Consider the following 23,445-nt stretch of genomic DNA (forward strand, 5'->3'; position numbering starts at 1 on the left):
ATTACCCCTGTTGGCACAAAGTTTCCCAAATGCGACTTCAATTAAGAAGCTTCACCAACACAACATCACTTTATAACATATCATAATAAAGTGCCTTTATAATAATTTAAACCAGTGTTACGGGACTCGGACTCGCCTCTGACTCGGAAAGTCAAAATCCGACTCGGACTTGGACTCGGCGACCGGACTCGGCCAGGACTCGGCAAGGACTCGAAAAATCATACAAATATAATAACGAACTTTTGAAGGAAAAAATTGAATAACATAATATAAAGTTGAAGATTTAAGATTTATGATTCAATCCTTAATAGATTCTTGACATGCCACATCATTTTCAGAATTCATATACATTGTAAAAAACATCTTCCGGAAATCTCTATCTTTTAAAAAAAAATTTATTTAAAAAAAAAAAAAAAAAAAAAAAAAATCAGAGTCCTGGGCATTGGACTCGCCCAGGACTCGGCGAGTCCACGTGGACTCTGCCAGGACTCGGCCGAGTCCGAGTCCAGAGGCAGATTGCCTCGGAAACATGGACTCTGCCTCAGACTCGCAGAGTCCTGGCATGACTCGGCAAGTCCCGTAACACTGATTTAAACTATACCAATTAATCAATAAATATGAGTTCACTCAATAAATAGCCTCATCCGGTGCAGATGACAACTAACTGCAAGTGCGACCATCTGCACTGCCAAAAATCGCAACTATCCAAATTCAACTTACTAAAAATAGTAAGTCTACTACTGAGACCCCCAAATCATCCTGTCAGCTCATGAGGTTCGCTATAATGTGCTGACTCGATTATCTACAGAAGCTTGCCAAAAAATAGGGACATTACAATCCTCCCTCCTTGAGATTGCTTTTCCTCAAGCAATCAAGCATCACATTAAAACCTCCACCAAGATCCAATATGAAGCATGTGACATCCTTGACATCACCGAATCAATTGCATGCTAGTAAAATCATAAAACCCAATAACATGTCCTGTAACATAACACCCAACACTTGCGTTGGTGATGTAGAAGACATGGCATCACTAGAATACAAGACCATAGGGGATCTTAGCACACTCTCCTTCACTGTACCTACCCAATCATCTTGCAAAAAATCCAACATAGGCATAGATGAACTCTGCACCCGATGCAAATCTTGAACATGTGAGTCAAATATCAAACTCTAAACACTCATCACAATATATACTCTACTGCCACTATGACAGTCCCCATCCTCAACCTCATGCTGCTTTGAGGACTCTCCTTCAACAATATCCGTATAAACCCACATGCGACGATTTGCTACTGCCTTTGGCCTCAAAGCACAAGTATGATCTTTATAGAAAGGCCCTTTGTACAAAAAGCAAAGCTGTCTCTTGCTAAGGTCCTCTCTAGATGTATCATCAAACTTCCTCGTTGGCTTCCCTTCTCCTCAACAACAGGTAGGGGAACAATTTTTTTTGAAGCAACCTTGCTTCGAGAAGACGGCTCTAAGTCCTATGCCTTTCTTATCACCTCTTGTAACAAAGATGGGTCCAATAACTTCACCTATCCACGAAGTGGCTCTATACGTCCCTCCTTAAATAACATCATTGGCCTATGCTTTGATATGTCATAGACCATACCTAAGAGTCTCTGAAACTCACTAATATATCTCTTTAACCCAGCCGATTGCCTTAGTTGAGCAACTCTCTCAAGTACATCTTTGGATCCTTCCTATCAAACCTCTTGATCAAATGATCCACGAAGTCCTGATAGGAAGTGATCTGGTCATGCCGCAAGGAAACTAACCCATGGTACCACCAATCATGGGCAGTTCCATCCAAATGTAGCACTCTAAATGTGATAGCATCCACGTCAAACATAGGACGCAAAGCAAAATATGTGTCTTGCTTATGGATCCAAGCTCAAGTTGTAACTGTCCCGCTACCATCAAAGTGGTCTAGCTTCATCTTACTAGCAACCTCTCTTAGATTAGTTTGTCAAGGTCTTTGTCTCTCAGGTGTCAGCCTCACTCTGAAATGCTCCTGCTTCTGCGTTAGTAACTTGTCAAAATTCAGATGTTGCTTTATTGACTCCAGTAAAGCATTTCACTCTGTAAATTGTGGCACCAGTATATCAAAAAGGGAGTGGTCTTAGGCTCAACACTAAGCGCATCCACCTCAGGTCTCAGAAACATGGGCCTTTGTGGCCTATCATATGTGCCAATATGCCTTTAGCTCTGTTTGCTAACCTGCCTCGATCCTCAACTCGAACTCGATCTCCAGCTCTATATCTATCACCATCTCGGGATCTATCCTCAACTTGAGATCTATGAGAAACAACATAAACATCTCGAGCCCTCTCCCTCTCCATTCCCAAGCGAGTGCTATTTGCTGCAGAGTGTCAAAAAGCTGTTGCAGCACACCTGCTATCCGGTCCTGTCCTATAGGCAAGTCTCGAATCTAGGCCATGTAAAATTTCTACAAATTCTGATCAATCAATATTGAAATAATGATTTAGGTCTTGCTGAAAATTGATCTCCTTCAATTCTGGGCTAAATGTTATTGTTCAGGAAATCTGAAATGAATTCTGGAAATTATAATTTTATCTCTGGTCTAAATCCTTTCGAGCAGATTGCTAGAAGAACAGACTTTGGTAATTGTGTGTCTTCTATCCACAAACATGTTCCTATTTATACATAGACCAAGGGTCTTGTCTTTCCAAAAGACACATTCCTTCTAGGTCGGCCCTGCATGAATTAATCCCTTTCTCATAACAAATCGGCGGCCTTTATTAGTTAACTAATAGTTAATTAGAATCAACTACAATAGTTATCTTAAGAGTCATATAAGTATACCTCATAAGACGATGATCATATTGCTTGGAGAAGTATTTATCATGAGGCAAATACAGAGAAACTTATATGCATATCAGATTTGTTTGATCGAGAATATCAGAGCATTGCTATTATCAAGTTATAAGGATTTAACAGCCCAAACCTGTATATCTACCTCAAAAACTGTGCCAACAAAACCACTTGGACTACCAACACCTTTGTCCACTGAACCAAACTAAATCTCAGGCTCTCCATCCCTATGTAGGGAAGTACGACCTCTACGGGTATAGGGCATACCCAACACAAATCTCCTATCATCTCCTATGATACTGAATAGCAAAATACGAAGTCAAATACTGAATGCATCACTGGCAATGCACTAACCAAACTGTCAACTAAGCCCAATTCCTGCAGGCTGGTAGGAAATCGCTCCGATACCTTTGTAACAAGCCCAGCCCGCTAGATGACTGACAAATGCCAAATTTGCTTTACTTCCGGATGTTTGACATTTCGTCAAACACTTTGCCAACGAACTCTACTACCACTATGATGAAGCCTAGGAGAAACTCTCTGACCAATAGTGGTAAAATAGTTTCTTTGTGGGGTTTTAATGTTTTTTCCAGTTTTGAACCCAATGAGAAAATGTAGGAAATAAATGACAATGCCAAATATTTGCAAGCCAGTAATTCTGGAATGCACACAATGGCAATTTATTTCATTAGATAATAGACCTCTGCACCAATCTTAAACAGAATTACAGAACTTGTTTTTTCCACTTCTAACCAATGTGCAAGAGATACAGATATTTATGAGTTTGACCCCCTTTCCTAACATTTCAAAATTCTGAAAATTTTCATGAGGGAGAAGTTTGAGGTGCAATCCCTTGTTAATGAGTTCTTTGAAGAGTAGGCTGAGGTTCAAAGGGACTACTCATCGTACAATACTTTATGAGAGGAAGCGTGCGCCCAAGTCAGAATGAACGGTACACAGTGAAAACAATATACCACATTATACTGACTTATGTGGAAAAATCCTCCAAGGATCTCATACATAAAAATCAGTCAATACTTGTAGAGTACAAGTCTTTAAAAGTTAAATCGTGTATCATCAATAAGAGGCTTAGACATGAGACATGAAAACAGTTTTAATGCCAGTGAATGAGTCATACTCTGTTCCATCTATTTCCGCTTCATCACCAATGCTCTTGCTAATCTGCTGAACTCTGCTCCCTTTGCACTGCAAGCCGTAGGTGATTTCCTGCTTGCCTCTCCACAAATCATAGTGTAAACCAATCAACTCTTTTCATATTATATCATATGTTGTCTTTGGTCATAAAAAATGATAAATTAGATGATGCATATTAATTTATTGATTTACACTGCCTAGCATCTCATTGCATTGGCACATTTTATTGTAATAAATATCTTATAGATTGGTAGTGTAGTTCAAGCTTCTCCTGAGATGATTTTGTGGATCATCTCTTGGGTAGTATTTTTGTTGTGTGTCATCTATAAAAAACTAAAGATAATTGGTAGGCCTCATAGGCACTTGTTTACTTATGAGCAGTGGCACCTGATGCTTGGAAGAAAACACTCACCAACAACTGAAAGTAGCTAAATAAGAGTAACTGAATACTCATGCACCATATGGCGCTGCTCATATTTAATGAAAATGTTCTAGGCAACTCCTTAGGTGATTCCCCGGGTTCCCGTTTCTTGATTATTTGCTAATTCATTTGGATAAGTTATTCACTCAACATGACTGATTAGCTATAATTATATCATTGTCTATTTTGTCAGATAATCACATGCCTCGTATAAATTAGGTTTTGAGGAAATATAAATTTTCCAATGCAATATAGCTCAGTTGATTTCTTTTGGGGATTGAAATTTATATATTCATTTAAAATGTATTTTTTTCTTAAATGCTGATTTGCAGGTCATGCATGCCCCAGATAACTTCAGTTCATTTCTGTTTCTATTTCAGGTGGTTTTATGATGCACCGGATGGAGTTTTCCGGCCGGTTTCACACTGACACATTTAATTGCTACTAATGATGTCTACTTGTAGGTGATGCCAAAGTCTTAAATTTCTGCTGATCGGTATGACAAAATCCTAAACTCTAATGTACTAAACCAGTTTAATGTGAAAGATGAATATATTGTCCATTCAACTGAAACAGTCTATTTTGACAGAGTAGAGAGTCCTGGTTTTGCTCTATATGTATTGTACTCTAATTGGAGAATTTACTTAAGTGTCATGGTCTCCTAGGGGGACATCTTGGAAATAACATATTTTCAGCTTTGTTTTTTGATATTTGCAAACTGGATAAAGAAGATTGGGCTTATGAAGCAACAGAAGAATTAGCAAGTAAACTTAAAATTATTTTTTTCCAAATAATTACATATTATGTTTCTTATGCCATTAGTTAAGAGTCTTTTGTAGCTTTACTTTTTGGTTGTTTAGTTTGTCAAATAGTGTGCAGCTCTATGAGTGACTCTCTTGTTATGTAAGTGACAGTTTCTATGACAGTGGGTTCAGTCCTTGTAATGTTCCCATTTTTATGCCTTCCCAAGCATCGGTTATTTTGAGAGGCTAGCCTCTTATCAGTGGTCCCGGTAGGTTAATATGCATTTGAGGGTTATTCAAAGTTATTCAGTAAACCCTTTGAATGTTTATTTCAGTACTATTCATCTTGGTGCATCAATTTATTTGTGGTTTCCCTTTCAGAGGTCTTTAGGAACCACTATTTACTATTTTTTGTAAGTCACTTGGATATTTACTAAATATCTTTGTGATTAAAGGGGATATAAGGGGTCACTTATGCAATTAATATATCAATATCATGAAGTATTTAATTTTTGTGTCAAATGGGATGCCATTGTTGGGAATATTATAAAGCAAAAAATCATTTAAAATTTAATGATTAAAAACCATGCCAAATGATGTGTTGCTTTTGGTGTGCATATAAAAGGCACATTTAGTGATTTTTCTTAAAGATAAATAATTTGCAAATTGTTTAATATATTTTAGAAAGTAAGAGTTTGCCGCTGAAGATCCAGACTTTTCAGATTAAAAACTCTTAGGAGGAATAGTTCCAACATGTTTGAGACATCATCCAACGGTGCTCAGTTAATAATCTCATCCACAGATTATACTTACACATTAGAATTCAGTTTTCCAAAGTTTGACAGCTTTATGGGGTTTATCAGTTATTCAAAGATGGATTGAAGGCAAAATGTGATGTAGGAGCATCTAGGGTGTAAGAGCAATCTTGTGTCACCCAAAAATATTATCTAATTTTCCAATAATGGTTATCTTTGGGCGGGGTTACTATTTTTGGAAATTTGCTATATTCAAAAAGTTTTCATTTAAACACAAATTGTTCCAATTATTTCCTGGAGGTTCATTTTGGACATATAAGCCTCTAGTTAAAGTTTTGTGGCATGATCAAATCTGGTTTTGAAAATATTGAATTTTCTATTATGACGGGGTGGTATAAAAATCTTGAACTCAATTTTAAAGGCCTTGAGGCTTTGAAAGGGGTTCAAGTTTTGCTTGGTTAGCATCTCACGATCTCAAATTGTGGGGCACTTCAAGAGGTTTACTAATGTTGATGTTTTGGTAGCTTTAGTAAGATAAACCAGTGAGATCAAAGAGGAATTAATGTAATTATACACACACACAACTATAATTAAGTTTTCCATTGTATTAATTATATTGATGAATAGACATGTCTCTTCTCTTGGTTGATTCCTCATACAAATACAAGAGGACGCTGCCATTTGGAAAGTATATACCAAACTACATGGAAGTGCTATTACATTTGCAACGACCCAAGAAACTAACATGGTATCAGCGCTTAGTTCCTTTGAAGAAAGCCTTACTGCTTAAAAGAAAATCCTATAGACAAATTGTTTCCCCTATTTGTGTTGTGAAATTGGTGAAAAAAGGCATAGGATAGAATGGAAAGTAGAGGGAAGAGCACTCAGAAATATATGTCAAAGAATGAACAATTTCCCAATTTATGGAATCATATTCAACATTAATCTGTTGCCTAGTGTGTCATTAACTGTAAACTATGAGAATAGATCAAATCATATAAAAATGAAAACATTTGTGTGTCATAATTTGTTTCAAATACAATTAGAAAATCTTGAGGAAAACTTTGCAACATTGTTAAAGTAAGGATACTTAATGGTTATTGCTGTTTGTAATATTTAAACAATCAACTTCAATCAAGGGCATGCTATATATCATAGATGGCTAATGGGAGAGTACTCTCCAAGTTGCAAAAATTGGCTGAGTTTTCTGGCTTGGCGAGTTTTTATGACTTTTACTGACGCCAAAAAACTTGTAGAATTTTCGGCAAGAACTTGTCGAGTACTTGCTGAGTTTTATAACAACAGTTAAAGGCAAAAAATGGCTCAAACTAGTTTCATTTCTCATTTCTTGACTTGTATTTTGTTGAGAGCAGAAATATCTTCCAAACACTTGCAAACTGATTTCAATCAATTTGAAGTGGACTTGAGGCGGGTTTGAAGCACATTTGCAGCGGAGTTTTTGAAGAGGACGACATTAATGATTTTAAAAAGTAGGCTATGGAGGAAGGTGTGCATTTAGTTTCACGCCAAATGACGTTGAATTGAATGAGTAGTCATTGCTAGTGCCAAGAGAAGCTAGAGGCAGAGCTATATACAGGATTGAGGGCAAGCTACAAACTGAGTTAGACATATCGAGCAAGAAGGAAATCATGGCGAGTTCAGACTTCTAAGATTAGACCTTCTAGTTCTACCTCTCCCTTAGTTTTTATTAGAATTGAGAAGAGGCAAATGTAATTGGATTGATGTATTTATTTTTAATTTTACATAAATTATTTACTATTTTTCTTCCAGCCATGAGTCTTCCTCAGGAGAATGCGATTTTGTACCCACTTTGTGTTTAAATATATATAGACTAAGCTTGTTTGTTTTGTGTTCTCATTTATTGGATGAACCTTCTCATTGAGTTTTGCATTAAAGTGCATTCTAATTAAATTTAAGCATTTTTCAAAGTTGCTGAGTTTTTGCTGAAAAACTGGCCGAGTTTTCCCCGAAGTTATTTTTCAGACCTTCGCGAGTTTTCCAACTATGCTATATGTGTGTGTGTGATGGTGTCTACAAAGTTCACAAGGATACGATGGTTTGTTTCAGGCGGATATATTTCCTTTCATAAATTTTAATTCAGATAACAAGGGTTTACAATCCCGACTCAATTCATATTTCCATCAATATTATTTGCGAGTTCTTCAATCACATGATAGTTATCAAATGTTATTGTGTTTGATGATCGCATACAAAGGTTGTCATGCATATTCTACAGAGACAAACAAGATAGGTTGTCATGTTGTATACAATGAAAGTTTAATAACATTCTTTATGGTTGTCAAGCTATTTAGTATTTGCAAAAAAATTCATTTACTTTTGATGCCACGTCAGGATAAGAAAGCACACTTGACATGTTTTAAATGATAGGAGGCACTAATTATTGTCAATCATAGGCCCTCCAATAATAATATGTGTTGCAAAAGACACGTTTGGTGGTAATGGCATAACTATTGGTCGCGAGTTAATCATGGCACATGGTCAAGCCAGATGTTAAGACCATTGGGCCAAATATCCTTGATTGAAGTGAATAATTTAGGATGAGTTGAGTTTGTGCAAAGGTGTCATCAAAATCAAGTCTAAGTTAGCAAAGAAAATGAAGTCAGAGTCAATGACAAACAAGCAAGGAAAGCGATAATGATTGGGAGGACTAAACAAATCTAGTCGATAATAGATAATATTCCAATTCTGACTTATAAGATGATTGGGTCCTCGCATACCAACAATATAATATGTGAAGTTCTGCAAAAGTTTTTAGCATGAAAGGAATGGCATGGTGATAAATAACATAGAAGGAACATTTTAAGCGTATATAGAATAACCAATCTAGTCGCATGAGGGCATGACGTAAACATTTCAGAGAGGAACGAGAATTTCAAATTAAAGAATAGGTACATGCCATCATAATTGGTATGGGCCCACCACGCTTTATCGACAAGGACAACATGAGTAAGAGATTGTTGAGCATTTTTACCGATCACATTTCGACATTCATCCTCCTTGTATTTTGATGCCTCCTTATGTTCTTCGTTGAATATCTTCGTTCTATGTACTAAGTGTGATCTCTCGATACGAGAACTAACATGGAATCCCTACATTGAGACACAGAGAGAAGTGGGAGATACCTCACACAACGAACCAATTATAGATTGGTGAACAAGGTACGATTAATTGTTAAATATAATTACTATTGATAAAGAATAGATTACTAAATATGTAGGGTTATTCACTATTTTTAAATAAGAATTTCATAATCATTGTTATGTTTTATTGGTAGTTGTTTACTGCATAGATCAATGGATTAATGCACACAGACAATAGACAAGAACAACAACAATACTCCTTTTATTATTTGCATATGCCAAGAGATTACATAAAGCTTATGATGATGATTACAATGATCCCGAAAGGGTGTATAAATACTTTCTGAAGAACCTTCTCGAAGGGGTCTGTCGGCTACATGACAATTACCGAAGGGCTCGTCGGCTACATAAAAAGAACCTTCCCGAAGGGACCCGTCGGCTGATACACAATTTTACCGACAACATCATTCCCCCCAAAAAGAAAAGTCGTCTTCGGACGACAATACAACAAAACTCAAAATAACAAATAACCCAAGTACATCAATACATAAATACTAAATAGCAGGATGGGTCCTTGGCGTAATGGTCCACGCTCTCAACTCGTTCAGCTCTGCTTGCAGCTTGTAGGCCTTTATTTTCCTAACCTTCAGTTTTGCTTCTGCCTCCATCTGAAGCTCTAGAGCTGACTGCATCATGTTTGCAATTTCTCCTACTTTTTCCTTTGCTGCTGCCACTTGCTTCTTTTCAGCTGCTAACTGCTCTTTTTCTGCTACTAACTTCTCTAGCTGACTTTGTCTTTCCAACAGGGCTGCCCTTTCAGATTCCTAGGCTGTCCTTTCTAAAACTAACTTGGCAGCTAACTCCTCTCGAGCTCTCTCAGCTACTACCTGATCCGCCTGACTCCTCCAAAGAGTGTAATACGCCTCCCTGTATATCTTCATTGCCTCATGGATCAAAGCCTCTACTCTACTCTCTATACCGGGATCTCTCGTCGTAGCCCAATCCTGTCGCATCTCTGCAGTCCACATCCGGCCACCCCCGCTCCTCAAAGCAAACAGTAAAGGCAGCTGGGCATCCCAATCTCATAAAAGATATAACCCTCTCAAGCTCCTTCATGACTGAGTCCAATGCTTGAGTCTCCGTTGAAGCTAACACCTTGCGAGCTCGAGACGCTAGAGACGCTAGAGCTGCTACATCAACAAGAAATGCCTCTCTCATACCTGTCTCCTGCGCTACTGAATGATCCTGCTGCACACCCATCGTCGCCTCTACTGCTTCCACCATACACTCAACAACACTATGTGATGGTTCCTCATCCTGAATTGGCTCCGCTACCTGATCTTGCTAAGTACCTCCCTCTGGAGTGTCATCCCGCATAGGTGTCTGTATGCTGGCCATCTAAGGGACTGGAGTATGGTGGAACCGCGTACTCAAGTAAGTACTCAACCTTTGCGCTCTACTTTCCTTGTCACGTTTGGGTGATGCCAAGAGTGCTGCATCCACTATAACTACGGCATCTGACCCTACTACATCCAAGTGTACACCTGATGTATTGTGGCTCTCTGCTATCTCTGGTATTGGAAAGTCAGGTACCTCCATGGAAGTCTCTTCCCTCGCCTCCGGTACGCTCCCTACCACCTCCAGTACGCTCTCTACTATAGGTGCGCTAGTTTTTGCTGTTGGTTGTGTTTTTGCAGGTGCCATGGTTTCTGCTACCGGAAGTGCTTTAGCAGGAGTTGGCATACTCCTTCGGCTAAAAGGTGCTGCCACTCATGCAAACCTTACGGAAAACCCAACTGCTGGTCGGATTGGAGAAGGCCTTACCCCGTGCTGCCAGGGTGCTGCTACTATAACCGCCTGCTGAGGTGCTGTAGTCATCACTATCGGCCGCCGTGTCTGTCCAAACCCTGCTATGTGAGTCATGTGCAGAACCGTTGGGACCAAACAGGATGTGGTGGATAAGGTAGGGCGCAGGAATAATAAGGGAGTGGCTGTGACAATCTCAACCTCCTCTTCGTCGTCCTCCCCTTCTTCCTCCCCCACACTGTTCTCCTCGGAAGATGTCTCCTGTTGTTTGCTATCCATATCACCTCCTATATCAAGCCGGAGTCTCTTCTATCCTGTAGGACCTTTCTGCACAGTGGCTGAGTCTAAGTGTCTCCATTGCATGATAGGGGGTTCTCCGGGAGCTAATGGCCTCGATTTTGCCTCCAACTTGTCCTCTGGAATCATCCGCGCTGTAGCGTCGAGGAACAATCCTATGGCATATAAAATGTCTTATGTTGGAGAGTCATAAATTCGTGCTTTCATTCAGCCAACACAGATGCCAAATCATACACCTTTCCATTCATTATGCCATTCATCATAGATACCTAGGGAAAGGAAATATCAGATGCCCTACTTGATCCCCTAAGTTTGCTCTTAACCATGTCAATTAGGCATCGCCACGGTCCCTCCTGTATGTCTGTTTTCTTCAATCCCCTACCTTTTGATGTTTCAGCCAATGCTTCCTGTTTAGCTTCAGTCATGTCTCCACATACCAGTCTAATCAAAAACAGTTTTACCTCAGAAATTTTCTTAGGCCAAACCTTCTTGCCTTGTGGCCCTGGTATGCCAAACACTCGCATGAAATCCACTGCCTTGAATGAAATGACCAGGTCTGTCCAAGTACTAAAATGTGCTCTTCCGAGAGCCCCTGCCATAAGTCTCGATCATGGCATGGAGGAAACCCTCGTAATCCCGAATGCAAAAAACAGGCATTTGAATCGCCCATTCCACCTGTGCCCTGCTGATACTGGCTTTTACTACATGGTCGTCAGGAGTTTCTTGCCACCACTTTCTATAGTCCATTCCGCTCAACTCTTCAAATGCTATAGTCTGTGGTGTGATCTTGGTGGTTGCAGGTGCTTGAGCCTTACGTTTCTGGTTGCTACTACTACTAGTGCCTTCATTCTGGTTACTCGCACTTGACATTTTCATGCCCTTCTCAGCTACAGATTCTTGCAATTGCTTTTTCCACCTTCTCTTCCCTGCAGACTCCATTTATTGTTAGGTCAGTTATTTCCTCACACAATTTCTTTTCCTTTCGTAATGACCGTTCGGATCCGTATAGCCCCTTCTTGAATGCTTTGTGAATGGCTCCTATTTCCGTATAGATTTCCTATCTTGCCTCCTCCTTTGTCTGCCCTTGAAGATAATTTGTGATGTCGTGCTGTGCTGATGCATATTTTCTTTGTTGTTTCTTGACTGCAAGGCCCGTACGGGTCTTAGGCTACCAGAAGAAGTCGTGCATTCCTTCTGTAAGTGGCCATACGGATGCAAGAATGATGATAATTTAAATATCGTAACCTTGCTTGAAAGATCGTATGGTGTTGATCAGGTAGCTTATCCTTCAAATCTGTATGCCAAACTTTATTCCTTAATTGCGTATGCCAACTTTATTATGCAAATCCATACATCCAGTTGGAATTTCTAAATCTGTATGGGGGTAATTAGGGACTGAATTGGCTATAAACATGAAGTTAAACCCCCAAATCCGTTCAGCAGCTACAGGCAATTTATCCTTAAAATTCTGTATGCCAAGTCCTTAGTCCTTCAAAATCCGTACGCAATATCCTTCAACATCCATATGCCAAATCCTTCAAAATCCGTACACAATAACCTGCAAAATCCTTACGCTAATAGAATGATGAATCTGACAAACTGGAAACTTAAACTTGCAAATCCATACTGAAGCACATAAGCAACTTTTCTTTCAAAATCCGTATTGCAACTATTTTGACCTTTCAGAATCCATACGGCAACTGAGGACTTAATCTATGAAATCCGTAAGGTGGCAAACTGCAAGCTCAATCTCCAAATCCGTATGGTGACAACAAGCAATATCCTCCAAAATAACCCTTCAAATCTGTACGGCTTAACCTTCAAGATCAATACGGTGGCAAACTGCAAGCTTTAAAATCCGTACATGATAGAGAGTTTAATATTTAGAATCAGTACGTGGTCAGCAGGGAACTTACGACCATACGGTGATTTGCAAGTTTCTTTCTATCAAAATCTGTACGGTGAATGAACCTTTAAAAAGCTGTACGGTGCTTCTTTTAATCTTTTTTAAATTTTTATTTATATTTTTTAAGACAAGAACAACAACAATACTCCTTTTATTATTTGCATACCAAGAGATTACATAAAGCTTATGATGATGATTACAATGATCTCGAAGGGTGTATAAATACTTTTTGAAGAACCTTCCTAAAGGGGTCTGTCGGCTACATGACAATTACCGAAGGGCCCGTTGGCTACATAAAAAGAACCTTCCTGAAGGGACCCGTCGGCTGGTACACAATTTTACAGATGACAGTAGTGATCATATTGGAAGTATTCATTTATATGTTTAATATGATATGGATATTGTAATTGAAAGTATATTTTTTAACGATATATATATATATATATATATATATATATATATATATATACGTGTATTACGTGTCTTGAAAGCGTTAAACAAATGAAATCGATGATAGTATTCAGAACCATTACTGAACTTGATGTTTAGGAGACCATTACTCATCAAAGAGTATTTTGTGAATATCATATATTGTTATTTTGGAGATCAATACTCAAATGTGATATTAAAATTGTGAATATCATATGTTGATATTCTGAAGACCATTGTCTTATTGAGTACATAGTGAATATCAAGTGTTGATATTCCGGAGACTTACTTAGAGTTTTGGTATTCTGGAGACCATTTTCTTTAAACTTTACCATACCTAATATTACCAATGGTGTATTATGTGTCTTGTGTTTATCCCCCCTAGCTAAGAGCGAGTGTTGATGTTTTGGTAGCTTTAGTAGGATAAGCTAGTGAGATCAAAGAGAAATTAATATAATTACACACACACAACTATAATTAAGTTTTCTATTATTTAATAATAGTGATGAATAGACATGTCTCATGAAGGGACATGTCCCTTTTCTTGGTTTATTCCTTATACAAATACAAGAGGACGTTGCCATTTGGAAAGTGCATACCAAACTACATGGCAGTGCTATTACATTTGCAGCGATCCAAGAAACTAACACCTAAAACCAGTTATACTAGCAATTGGGTAAATGGTTCACAAGATATGGCCTCTAGAAGTTGCACTACTTAAGCAGGCAAAAAAAACCTTTCAAATACTCTAGTGAGTCTTGAAACCCATTTAGGGGCATATTCTCGGCATATTCCAATGTAGGGAAAAATAATATGAAGAAGGTTGGCATCAAAAGGCAGCATTACAATTTCAAGAGCCTTCTAGGACAATTAAACTTCCCAATATAAAGAAGACAAATAGGGGTTACCAAGGCAGTTTTGACGGTGCATATGGTGTCTCTGGCTTGCATATTACTGTAATGAAAATACTCATATGGCTGTAGATTGTTATATTTCTGAATATTGTAATGTCATTTCGTTGAGGAAAATAGAAAGCAAGTCTTTTTGTTCTTGCAATATGTAAGGTTCATCAAAAGAGTGCATTTTGTTTATAGGTTGAAAAAGTTGATCAATCTCCATGGCTTTGTCTACACACTAGACAAAACCCTCATTTTGGTTCATATCTCCTAGGGCAACGCCTATATTGTTCTGGTTATCTTTGCATATGAATTCCCATAGCTGGGTAACTATTTGTTGTTGTAATATTACAATCCCTGTATAATAAGAAGGTATTTGTACTGAAATTCATTCTTCCAGCTATTACAGTTATTGAGTTCTTTATTCCTGCTGTTCACTAAGGTTGGAACATTATATGTCCATTATTCTGATGTTCTGAGTCAGATACATGTCCCTATTTTTAGAGTTCAACTATTCAGTCATATGGTATGATTGCAAACTGTTTGTCACAATGTCTCCTTGATTGGGAGGTCAAGATGAACTTCATGAAGGGGAAAAATTTTATGAAAGTGTTCAACAAATGAAATCGATGATAGTATTCAGAACCATTCATTTGACTGCACTCCAAGTGTTTGACAAAGTAAGAAATTGGTTTCCCATTGGAGCGGGACACTACAGTGTTATTGTAATGAACCCTGCTGGTTCTATGCTGAAGAATTGATTTCAAGTTTTTTTTAAGTTTTATATTTTTTTTATTTTTTGAGAATATGTGCTTTTTTTCCAAAAATAGATAATGCTAAACTTGAATGCAAGAAATTTATAACAATCCATCCCAACTTTATTTGCTATTATTCAAATTGCAAATATTTACAATGCAAGAGCACAAATGCAATAACTTAATTAATTGCAGTAAGCTGAAGATTAATGCTGGGTCTGTTTGAGATGTATAGATGTCTGCTGCAGCCATTTAAGCCCATGCTACCACTTTCAGAACAGATTGCAGCCTATGGAATTGCAACGCTCTGTACCAGGAGAGATTGCAGCTTGAAATGGTCAAACGCTGCCTGTGTATTTAACATGCCACTGCCCAAATTTGTATACCAAGTCAGCAAGCAGACCAAAATTGCAGAATACTAAGACCCAGCCAAGGCTACCCCTTTTCCTACCAATCTGTAGTCAAGATAATGATTGATTTTTCAGCTTGAGACCACCCAGACATGGATTGATTTGCAGATTACTGATTAGAAAAATAGTGCACAATTCATTGGCATTGGCGGCCAATTCAAAGTGCAATCAAAGGGAAGTAATTCCCAAACTCTACACCAAAAACCCTTGGTCTCCAAATTCATAAAAAACATAAGCAACAATGATATTCGATCCTTCTTATGGAGTGCTTTTAATAACATTTTAAAGTCCAAAACTTCACCAAACACCAAACACCATGTAGCTTCTTGGTTACACCTTTCACTAACAAGTCTTCTTCAACACACCATCAAATCAGGACATGAAGCTTATAAAGTTATTTATTAAGTTAAACTTAGCAAATAACTTGCAATATGCATTAAATTGACATAAAATACTAACGAAGTTTGGACTCAAGGCGTCATCAAGGCATCATCACTGCATTGGCAAAAATGGAAACCTTGCTCACCTGACTTATCATAAATAGTAAGTCACACAAATTGAGACCCTCAAATCTGTGTCTACTCACGAGGGTGGCAATAATGAACTAACATCACAAGGCTCCTAGAACTTGCTAAATCGGGCACATTACAGTCCTCCTTGCCCAAGATTACTTGTCCTCAAGCAATTGCAATCTAGGCACTGAAGTATATCCTTAAGCTCCTAAGTGGCATCCTCATCTGGAAGACACTACCACTTCACCAAAAACTCTGTGATGATCTGCATCACCAAAAACTCTCGGATGATCTGCCGATGCAAGTGTCTTTCCCTAGTATCCAATATCATCTCAGAGATCAACTCTAACCTCCCCTTATCATGCAATGAGGGTAAAGATGAAGATGTGACACTACCTAGTGCCTTCTTGAAGTGCGGTGCATAAAACACGTTATGCACTTTGTTGTCCACTAGCAAATCAAGCTCATAAGGCTACCTAACTCATGCGTCTAACCACATGACAAGGACCATAATAAATCATGCAATCTGAAAACCTCCTAGAAGAACAGCTCACCTATCTGTGTAGCTAAAAATGTAGTGGTGTTAGGAAAGAAGTGCCCATATTTGGTGAGGTGATCCACTACTACAAAAATACAATCTTTGCCTTGGGCTTTCGGCAAGCCAACAATAAAATCCATAGATTAAACACTCCCGCTTCCTCTTAGGAATCGGAAGTGGTTGAAGCAAACCAACTAGATAAGTATGCTCTTGTTTGTTTTGCTGACAAATAGTGTAAAGACCATGTATAACTTATACCACCCAATTCATATGATATTGTACACTTTCAATGCTATACTGAAATGTGAATTTACTACTCACAGTTATTTATGTTAATGAACACAAATTATATATAAATCTGCCAGCAAGCCTCTGCTAGTTAATTTATTTTCCATATTCATTCTACTAAGTTTGCATACCCAAGTTAGAGAAATCATATGTGGAATCTAGTAAGAGAACAAACAAACAATCACAACTTTTAGCTAATGATTCTATACCTGGAACTCTATACAGTTTGGTTGTTCATGAAACAATATGCATTTCAAACCCGGAGTTTACTAGCAGCTCGTGATATTCAATTAAATTGCTACAACAGAGTATGGACTACAATTCAATGCTAGAAACCTTAATCTAGAATGGACCTGTAGTTGCTCATATCCGATCATTTGCACAGGAAAAATGCCAGGGTTATGATAACCTTGTTGTAATGACCCCAACAGGTTATAACTTCTTCAAACACCAAAAATCTTTATATTTCAATTGTTTGACATTTCGTCAAACACTTTGCAAGCAAGCTCTGATACCACTGTAATGGCCCTCCTCAAATCTGCTCTCAAAAAATGTTGATGAAAGCTCAAGGAATTTCATCAAACAATTCACATGCAAGGGACGTATGACTGATATAGTTTTTCAGCTGGCTTTAAATGACTCTTTTTCAATTTGCATCAATGAGAATCTTGTGCTAGAAGACTTCAAATGGACTACACAATGGCCTAACATAAGTGTGCTACTAATTTTGACAATATTCAGTGCATTTATATGATCTAAGCATGAGAAATGAACACCTACAATCAACTGGCATTTTTACAAATAGTTGGTGTGCAAACTAACTAGTTGATAAATAATGATATTGAATTGCTTAAATGACACCAGCAACTATTATCTTCTTAATTTGCAATGAAATTTCTAATACAATGCTCATGAAATATGGCCAAGACTTTTGGCATTTACATGGATTACAAAATGATAATGCTGGTATAATGCACACTTACAGCTGAAAGTTATAACTCCCTAAAAAACAATACTAATAAAGGAACCTGGTTGTAGATGGCTGTAATAATCTTCTTCAATGCTGCCCCTTCTGATTTGCTTTTTTCGAACTGCTTTTTCGGACTGCTTTTTTCGACCTGCTTTTTCGGTTTCGCTTTTTTGGACTACTTTTTCGGCCTGCTTTTTTCGGTTCCGCTTTTTTCGGACTGCTTTTTCGTATTGCTTTTTTAGCCTACTTTTTCGATTCCGCTTTTTCGGACTGCTTTTTCGTACCTGCTTTTTCGGATTGCTACTATGTTGAATCTCAAGACCATATCTTTCAATGGCGTCAAGATTTTCAGCTTGAAGGGATTTCGTTCTCCAAACTATTGAGACATAATCTCCAGCAAATTCTCCAATTTTTTTGATATTTCCAAGTCTGCTTAAAAGAAGCTCTTTCATTTCTTTTATAGTGTTCTCACAAGAGCTCCATCCTTCGTTTTCTCAATGTGGGATAAAACATAACTCCCTTTATGTAACTTATGTCTCCAATGTGTTATAAAATAAAAGGGACTCTTTTAATTTAAATATTTTCCACAACTATAGTCTATGTATTAATAAAGTTAAATATTTAAATTTAACTTTATAAAATAGCTTTATCAATGCAAAACAAATCTTATCAATGATAAACAAGTCTTCTTGCCGATTTTAAACAATTACCATCGACATACCGCTGCCACTGGATGTCCACCCATGCCCAAGATGACTTACTATAAATAGTAAGTATGCCCAAAGTTGCCTCAAAACCCCTCAGAAAGACCTGCAACTGAAACTATCTAGGCCAAATGGCCTCTAAGCCCTTTTGATGTCCTGGTTAGCCTATGGGACCGTGGGGAAATAGGCTAACGATAACATCATGCTATGAATGCTAAAAAGGGGACATTACACTTGTCCACTCCAAAACACATGCAGAATAACTGGTGCGACTTCACCCACAGTAGCTCCTTCACTATTTATCCCCAGTATATGGGTGTTTATAGCAAGCCCACTGTCCACCCAAATCCCAGCTAACACAAATTGGAAGAATGCTGCCAGGAGCACCCTCACAGAGTCACGTCCAGACAAGAAGGAATGGCATTTGATTGCAGGTCAATATGTAGCAGATGAACGCTCAATTCAGGGCCAATGTTGGACGCTGCTTGCTAAGGTAATTCCACACACCTAGCTGCTCTAGCGTGAGCCCCAAACCCTTCAGATCGGGCTCCAGAATAAATATCACAGGCCCTAAATCAGATGGCAGGGCTATAATTTCAGTTGCAAACTTCTAGAGAAATTCAAACACTGCTCTTTACTAGTCAACACAGGTCACCAATTTAATGTAAATTCCAAAACAAATGCCGCCTAGGCAGAATTATATGTTTGCCACTGTTATGAACTAGAACAATTCCAATCAATAGCTCCAAATCACATAAATATGCTCCAGCCTTGCTATTATATTAGATGTCCAAATTTGCACATAAACCCCAAATTCAAATCGCTCAAAACCAGATTGAACTCTGCAGATTGCAATTAATTTCCCTAGCAGAAACAATAACTCCCAACCACAAACAATAACAATAAGGGAGGTTCAACAAATAACTAGAGTATAATGGAATCACTTTACCTCAAGAGTGATTTGAAAACACTTCTCAACTTTAAAACCCTTATACTTCAGCAAGGGCAACAAAATTCAAAATGTCAGAAAAAAGCCACAAAGGCAACAAAAGAAAATAAATATTCAAGTGTGTTTTTCCCAATGAAACGAGCTCATATTTATAATAGCTTGTTGACAAAAGTTTCCAAAAGAAATCAACTTTAGAAACTGAGAATGTTTCCCAAAAGATCTCAGCTCTTGAAACTTTTCAACTCAACTCTTTTGGTAATATATCTTAATATCATTATTATAATAAAATATTATTATAATAATACAACTTTTATAATTAATCAATAAATAAGAGCTCATGCAATTAATTATCAGATTGCAAGTGATGCCCAACCGCTAGAGCCAACCATAGTACTGTCAAAGATGGCAATTGCCAAAAATAGACTTACTAAAAATAGTAAGTCTGCACCCAAGACTCCCAAATCATCATGTCAACTCACGAGGGTTGCTATGATGAGCTAACTCCATTAACTGCACAGAATTCCCAAAAACGGGGACATTACAAAAATAACACTCTCTGTCGTATTGTTGAACATCTGATTTAAGGCCCTTCAATGTGAATATCTCCTGAATTTGTCTATAAGTTTTAAATAACTCAAGATGTCCAACCAATAGAGAATCATGAAAGGCTCACAACACAATCTGCCTGATACTCGATTTTGGGACCAATAAAAATCCTTTGCTTGTAAATGATTGTCGTCGGTAGAAATTGTGTATCAGCCGATGGGTCCCTTCGGAAAGGTTATTGTTATGTAGCTGACGGGTCCCTTCGGGAAGGTTCTTGTTATGTAGCGACATGTTGTATGTGGCCGACGGACTCCTTCGGGAAGGTTCTTCAGAAAGTATTTATACACCCTTCGAGATTATTGTAAATCATGATGGAAGCATAATGTAATGTCTTTGGCATATGCGAATAATAAGAAGTTCTACTATTCATATCTATTGTTTGTGCGTTGATTTCTTTACCCAGTACGGCAAACAATGATCAACTCATTTACAAGAGTATACATGTTGTGTTTACCATGTATCAACAGTACCATGTTAAAAAAAGGGGGGACACTTAAAATAATGATGGTTTGTCCCTTGTGGTTGGATTTTAATTAGGAGACAAATAAAATAATGTTATTTTATTAATAATAGGGCCCTAATTTGAAATTAGGGTTAGAGATGAAAATAAAAGACGTTTGGGTGCTCTTTTTGCACATCCTTGAGAGTTTACATGTAACTTTCCATAGCTGATTTTATGAGTTCTGACACTGATTTCTCCGACTGTAAGAGACCCCTTTCTATCTAGACAATCCTTAAATTGGCCACCAAGTATGTTAAATATGACTGCTATAGTAATGTCTTAAAGAAATATGATATTTTTTCTTGATGAATATAATTAGCCAATAAACAAATATTTATTTCTTTACTCCCATGAACGGACAATGCAAATATTGGCTGCTTCTATGTTAATGATGGACTTGTTTAATTTGAAAAGAGATCTTCAATAATTGCAGAAGTGTATAATAACTGACGTAATAAAATGATCTCACTTGTATCAATCTAAACTTTTGTGATTTAGAGACCATCTATAATAAAGAATTAATAATCTGATGCAAGTCAAGGGTCACAATGGATTTGCTGATCTAAATTTCGTCCCTAATATAGATGCAATTGGAACTATGCTGACCTATAACTATATGTTGTTTCTGCAGCTTGTGTTTATGCACTGGTTGATTCTGTTTTCCTCTTTGATTATTAGATTCTCTTCTTGAGTGCTTATAATTCTTCAATGGCTATAATTAAAGTCTGAATTGAATGTCTGTTATGATTTTCCTTTTAAGAGTCGTTCTGTGCTTTGCAGCTGTGTGGCTACACTAGCATGTTCTATTCAGAGAGCATCAATAATTCTGGGCTAGCATGAAGCTTTTTGTATTATTGATTTCACCAACGAATAATGTATCGGTAGAATATATGGTTCTTTATTGAATTGCTGGTTTACTTGAATGAGTCATTTCTTTAATAACTGGGGTGCCTTTGTTTTATCTTTCTATATTTCATCCTCTGTAATGTCCCCATCTTTTTAGCAACTCAGTGGAGTTCTTAGCCTTTACGTTCTCGAAAGGCTAAGTGGAGAAAAAAAAGAGATATTGATGAAATTAATTTCTTATAAAGTCATTAAATAAATTAAAATTAAAAGGTGACTTTATATTTAATTAATTTAATTCTCTAGAAGCACAATTAATTATTGTATTGCAAGGGAGAAGCTTCTAGAAAGTGCATTAATTATTGGAAAGGGGGAAACCTCTAGTAATTTAATTTTCTAGAAGCACAATTAATTATTGTATTGTGAGGGAGAATCTTCTAGATAGTGCATTAATTATTGGAAAGAGGGAAGCTTCTAGAGAATGCAATAAATTAATATTTTATTTCCTTCTAGAAGGGTGAAGGAAAAGAATAAATAGGGGTGAGAGCCTCATTGTTTAGCATCCAATTATTGTGAATGACATTTGATAAGAACTTGAATGTGTGAGTTACAAATTTGTTCTTGGCATTAGAGGACGTCTCTCCTCTCTTGTGACATTCTAGACGTCATTCCCTTGGGGTTTGGCCTTTGGAATTCATTGCTATCAACTCATTGATGCATTTCCAACGACAAGCAAATTGGGTGTAATTAGTGAGTTGAAGAGTTTGTTATGCATTTGATTTTATGATGTTGGAGTAATTAGTGAGTTGAAGAGTTTGTTATGTATTCGATTTTATAATGCTGGAGTAAGTAATTAGTGAGTTTTCTATGTATTTGATTTATTAGTTTGAGAACTAATATTATTTCAGCAGTGGTTCAATCTTTAGTTTGCATAAATTCCTTCTTGTTCATGTTATATGGTTACAAAATCTATGCAAAAACATTAGAATCTTTATCAGTAGTTGGTTTAGTTCTTGGGCATTTCTAGGGTGCCCATTACAGTGGTATCAAAGCAGTTTCTTGCCATCCTGTGAAGTACAAAAATATTAATTATTGTCAGATTTTCTATTACATTTGGAGTGACCAGTACTCTAGTATTTTCTAGCCATGGACAAACATAGGAGGACTAACAGTTCTAGAAGTCAGTGGAGTAATGAGGAAGTTAGCATGAAGATGAATGTTTTGTAAGAGAGTATGGAGAAACTTATGCTTCATCAACAAAAATTAAGTGAGAGCTTTTCGGATCCAGAGATAATTGAAAATGCAACAAGGTATATGGTTTTTGCTTTTAGAAGGCAGAGATCGAGGTTGCAGGGAAGGAAGTTTGAGTTTTCCGCAATAGGAGTCCCTGATGCAAATGTACCTATATTTAGTACTACACTTGCTAGTCCTATCTGCAGTGTTGATGATGGACTTATTTCATAGGGACATGTGGTTGTGTCAGTGGCAACAGAGGATAGCAGCACTGAGCTTCAACAGGTTGAGACTCCCAGAGCTATTGTTACAGTTAGTGCAGAGATAGTTGATGTAGTTGTTACCATTGGTACTTTTGGCTCTCTCAAGGACAAGATTATTATTGGAGATTTGTATGTGAGATCTCATGATGTTGCTCTAATATAGGCGGTAGTTGATTCCTCAAGTGGGACCGAGAGTCAGGAGTCCACATATGGGGTTTTGTCAGGGGATAGTGATGCAACAATAGTGGGATTAGGAGAATGCAAGGATACTGTCATATCAGCAGCCACTTCTGTGTTAGTTGAACCATCCAACGAGGAGTTTAGTAGTATGCATGCAATTGTTGATGTGTGTTCTAATGATGGCACACATGTTGATGATTATGAGTTTTCATCAACTACAGATCCGGTTCAGTTTTCTGTTGCGACAGTTAGTGTTGTTCCTATGTCCATATGTTTTCATGTGGCTACACCTATTGTTGATACAGTTGGCATGAGTGCATATGG

The 23,445-nt window shown here is 37.5% G+C and overlaps 1 protein-coding gene across 2 annotated transcripts in view; it reads left to right on the plus strand.

Annotated features, from left to right (window-relative positions):
* Positions 1 to 23,445, plus strand: part of LOC149566621 (uncharacterized) — a 178,126-nt gene that overhangs the window by 148,980 nt on the left and 5,701 nt on the right. Inside the window, exon 7 of one of the 2 annotated variants that reach the window (XM_089819924.1) lies at positions 4,747 to 4,910. In XM_089819924.1, coding sequence (XP_089676050.1) covers positions 4,747 to 4,843 — 97 coding nt within the window. In that variant the 3' untranslated portion in view covers positions 4,844 to 4,910. The remainder of the gene's footprint in view (positions 1 to 4,746; positions 4,911 to 23,445) is intronic. The other variant, XM_089819925.1, reaches the window with a different exon arrangement.

This window comes from Cupressus sempervirens, chromosome 3 (genome assembly GCF_028749045.1).
Source record: "Cupressus sempervirens isolate cs-2001-9-10 chromosome 3, ASM2874904v1, whole genome shotgun sequence".
Classification (NCBI taxonomy): domain Eukaryota; kingdom Viridiplantae; phylum Streptophyta; class Pinopsida; order Cupressales; family Cupressaceae; genus Cupressus; species Cupressus sempervirens.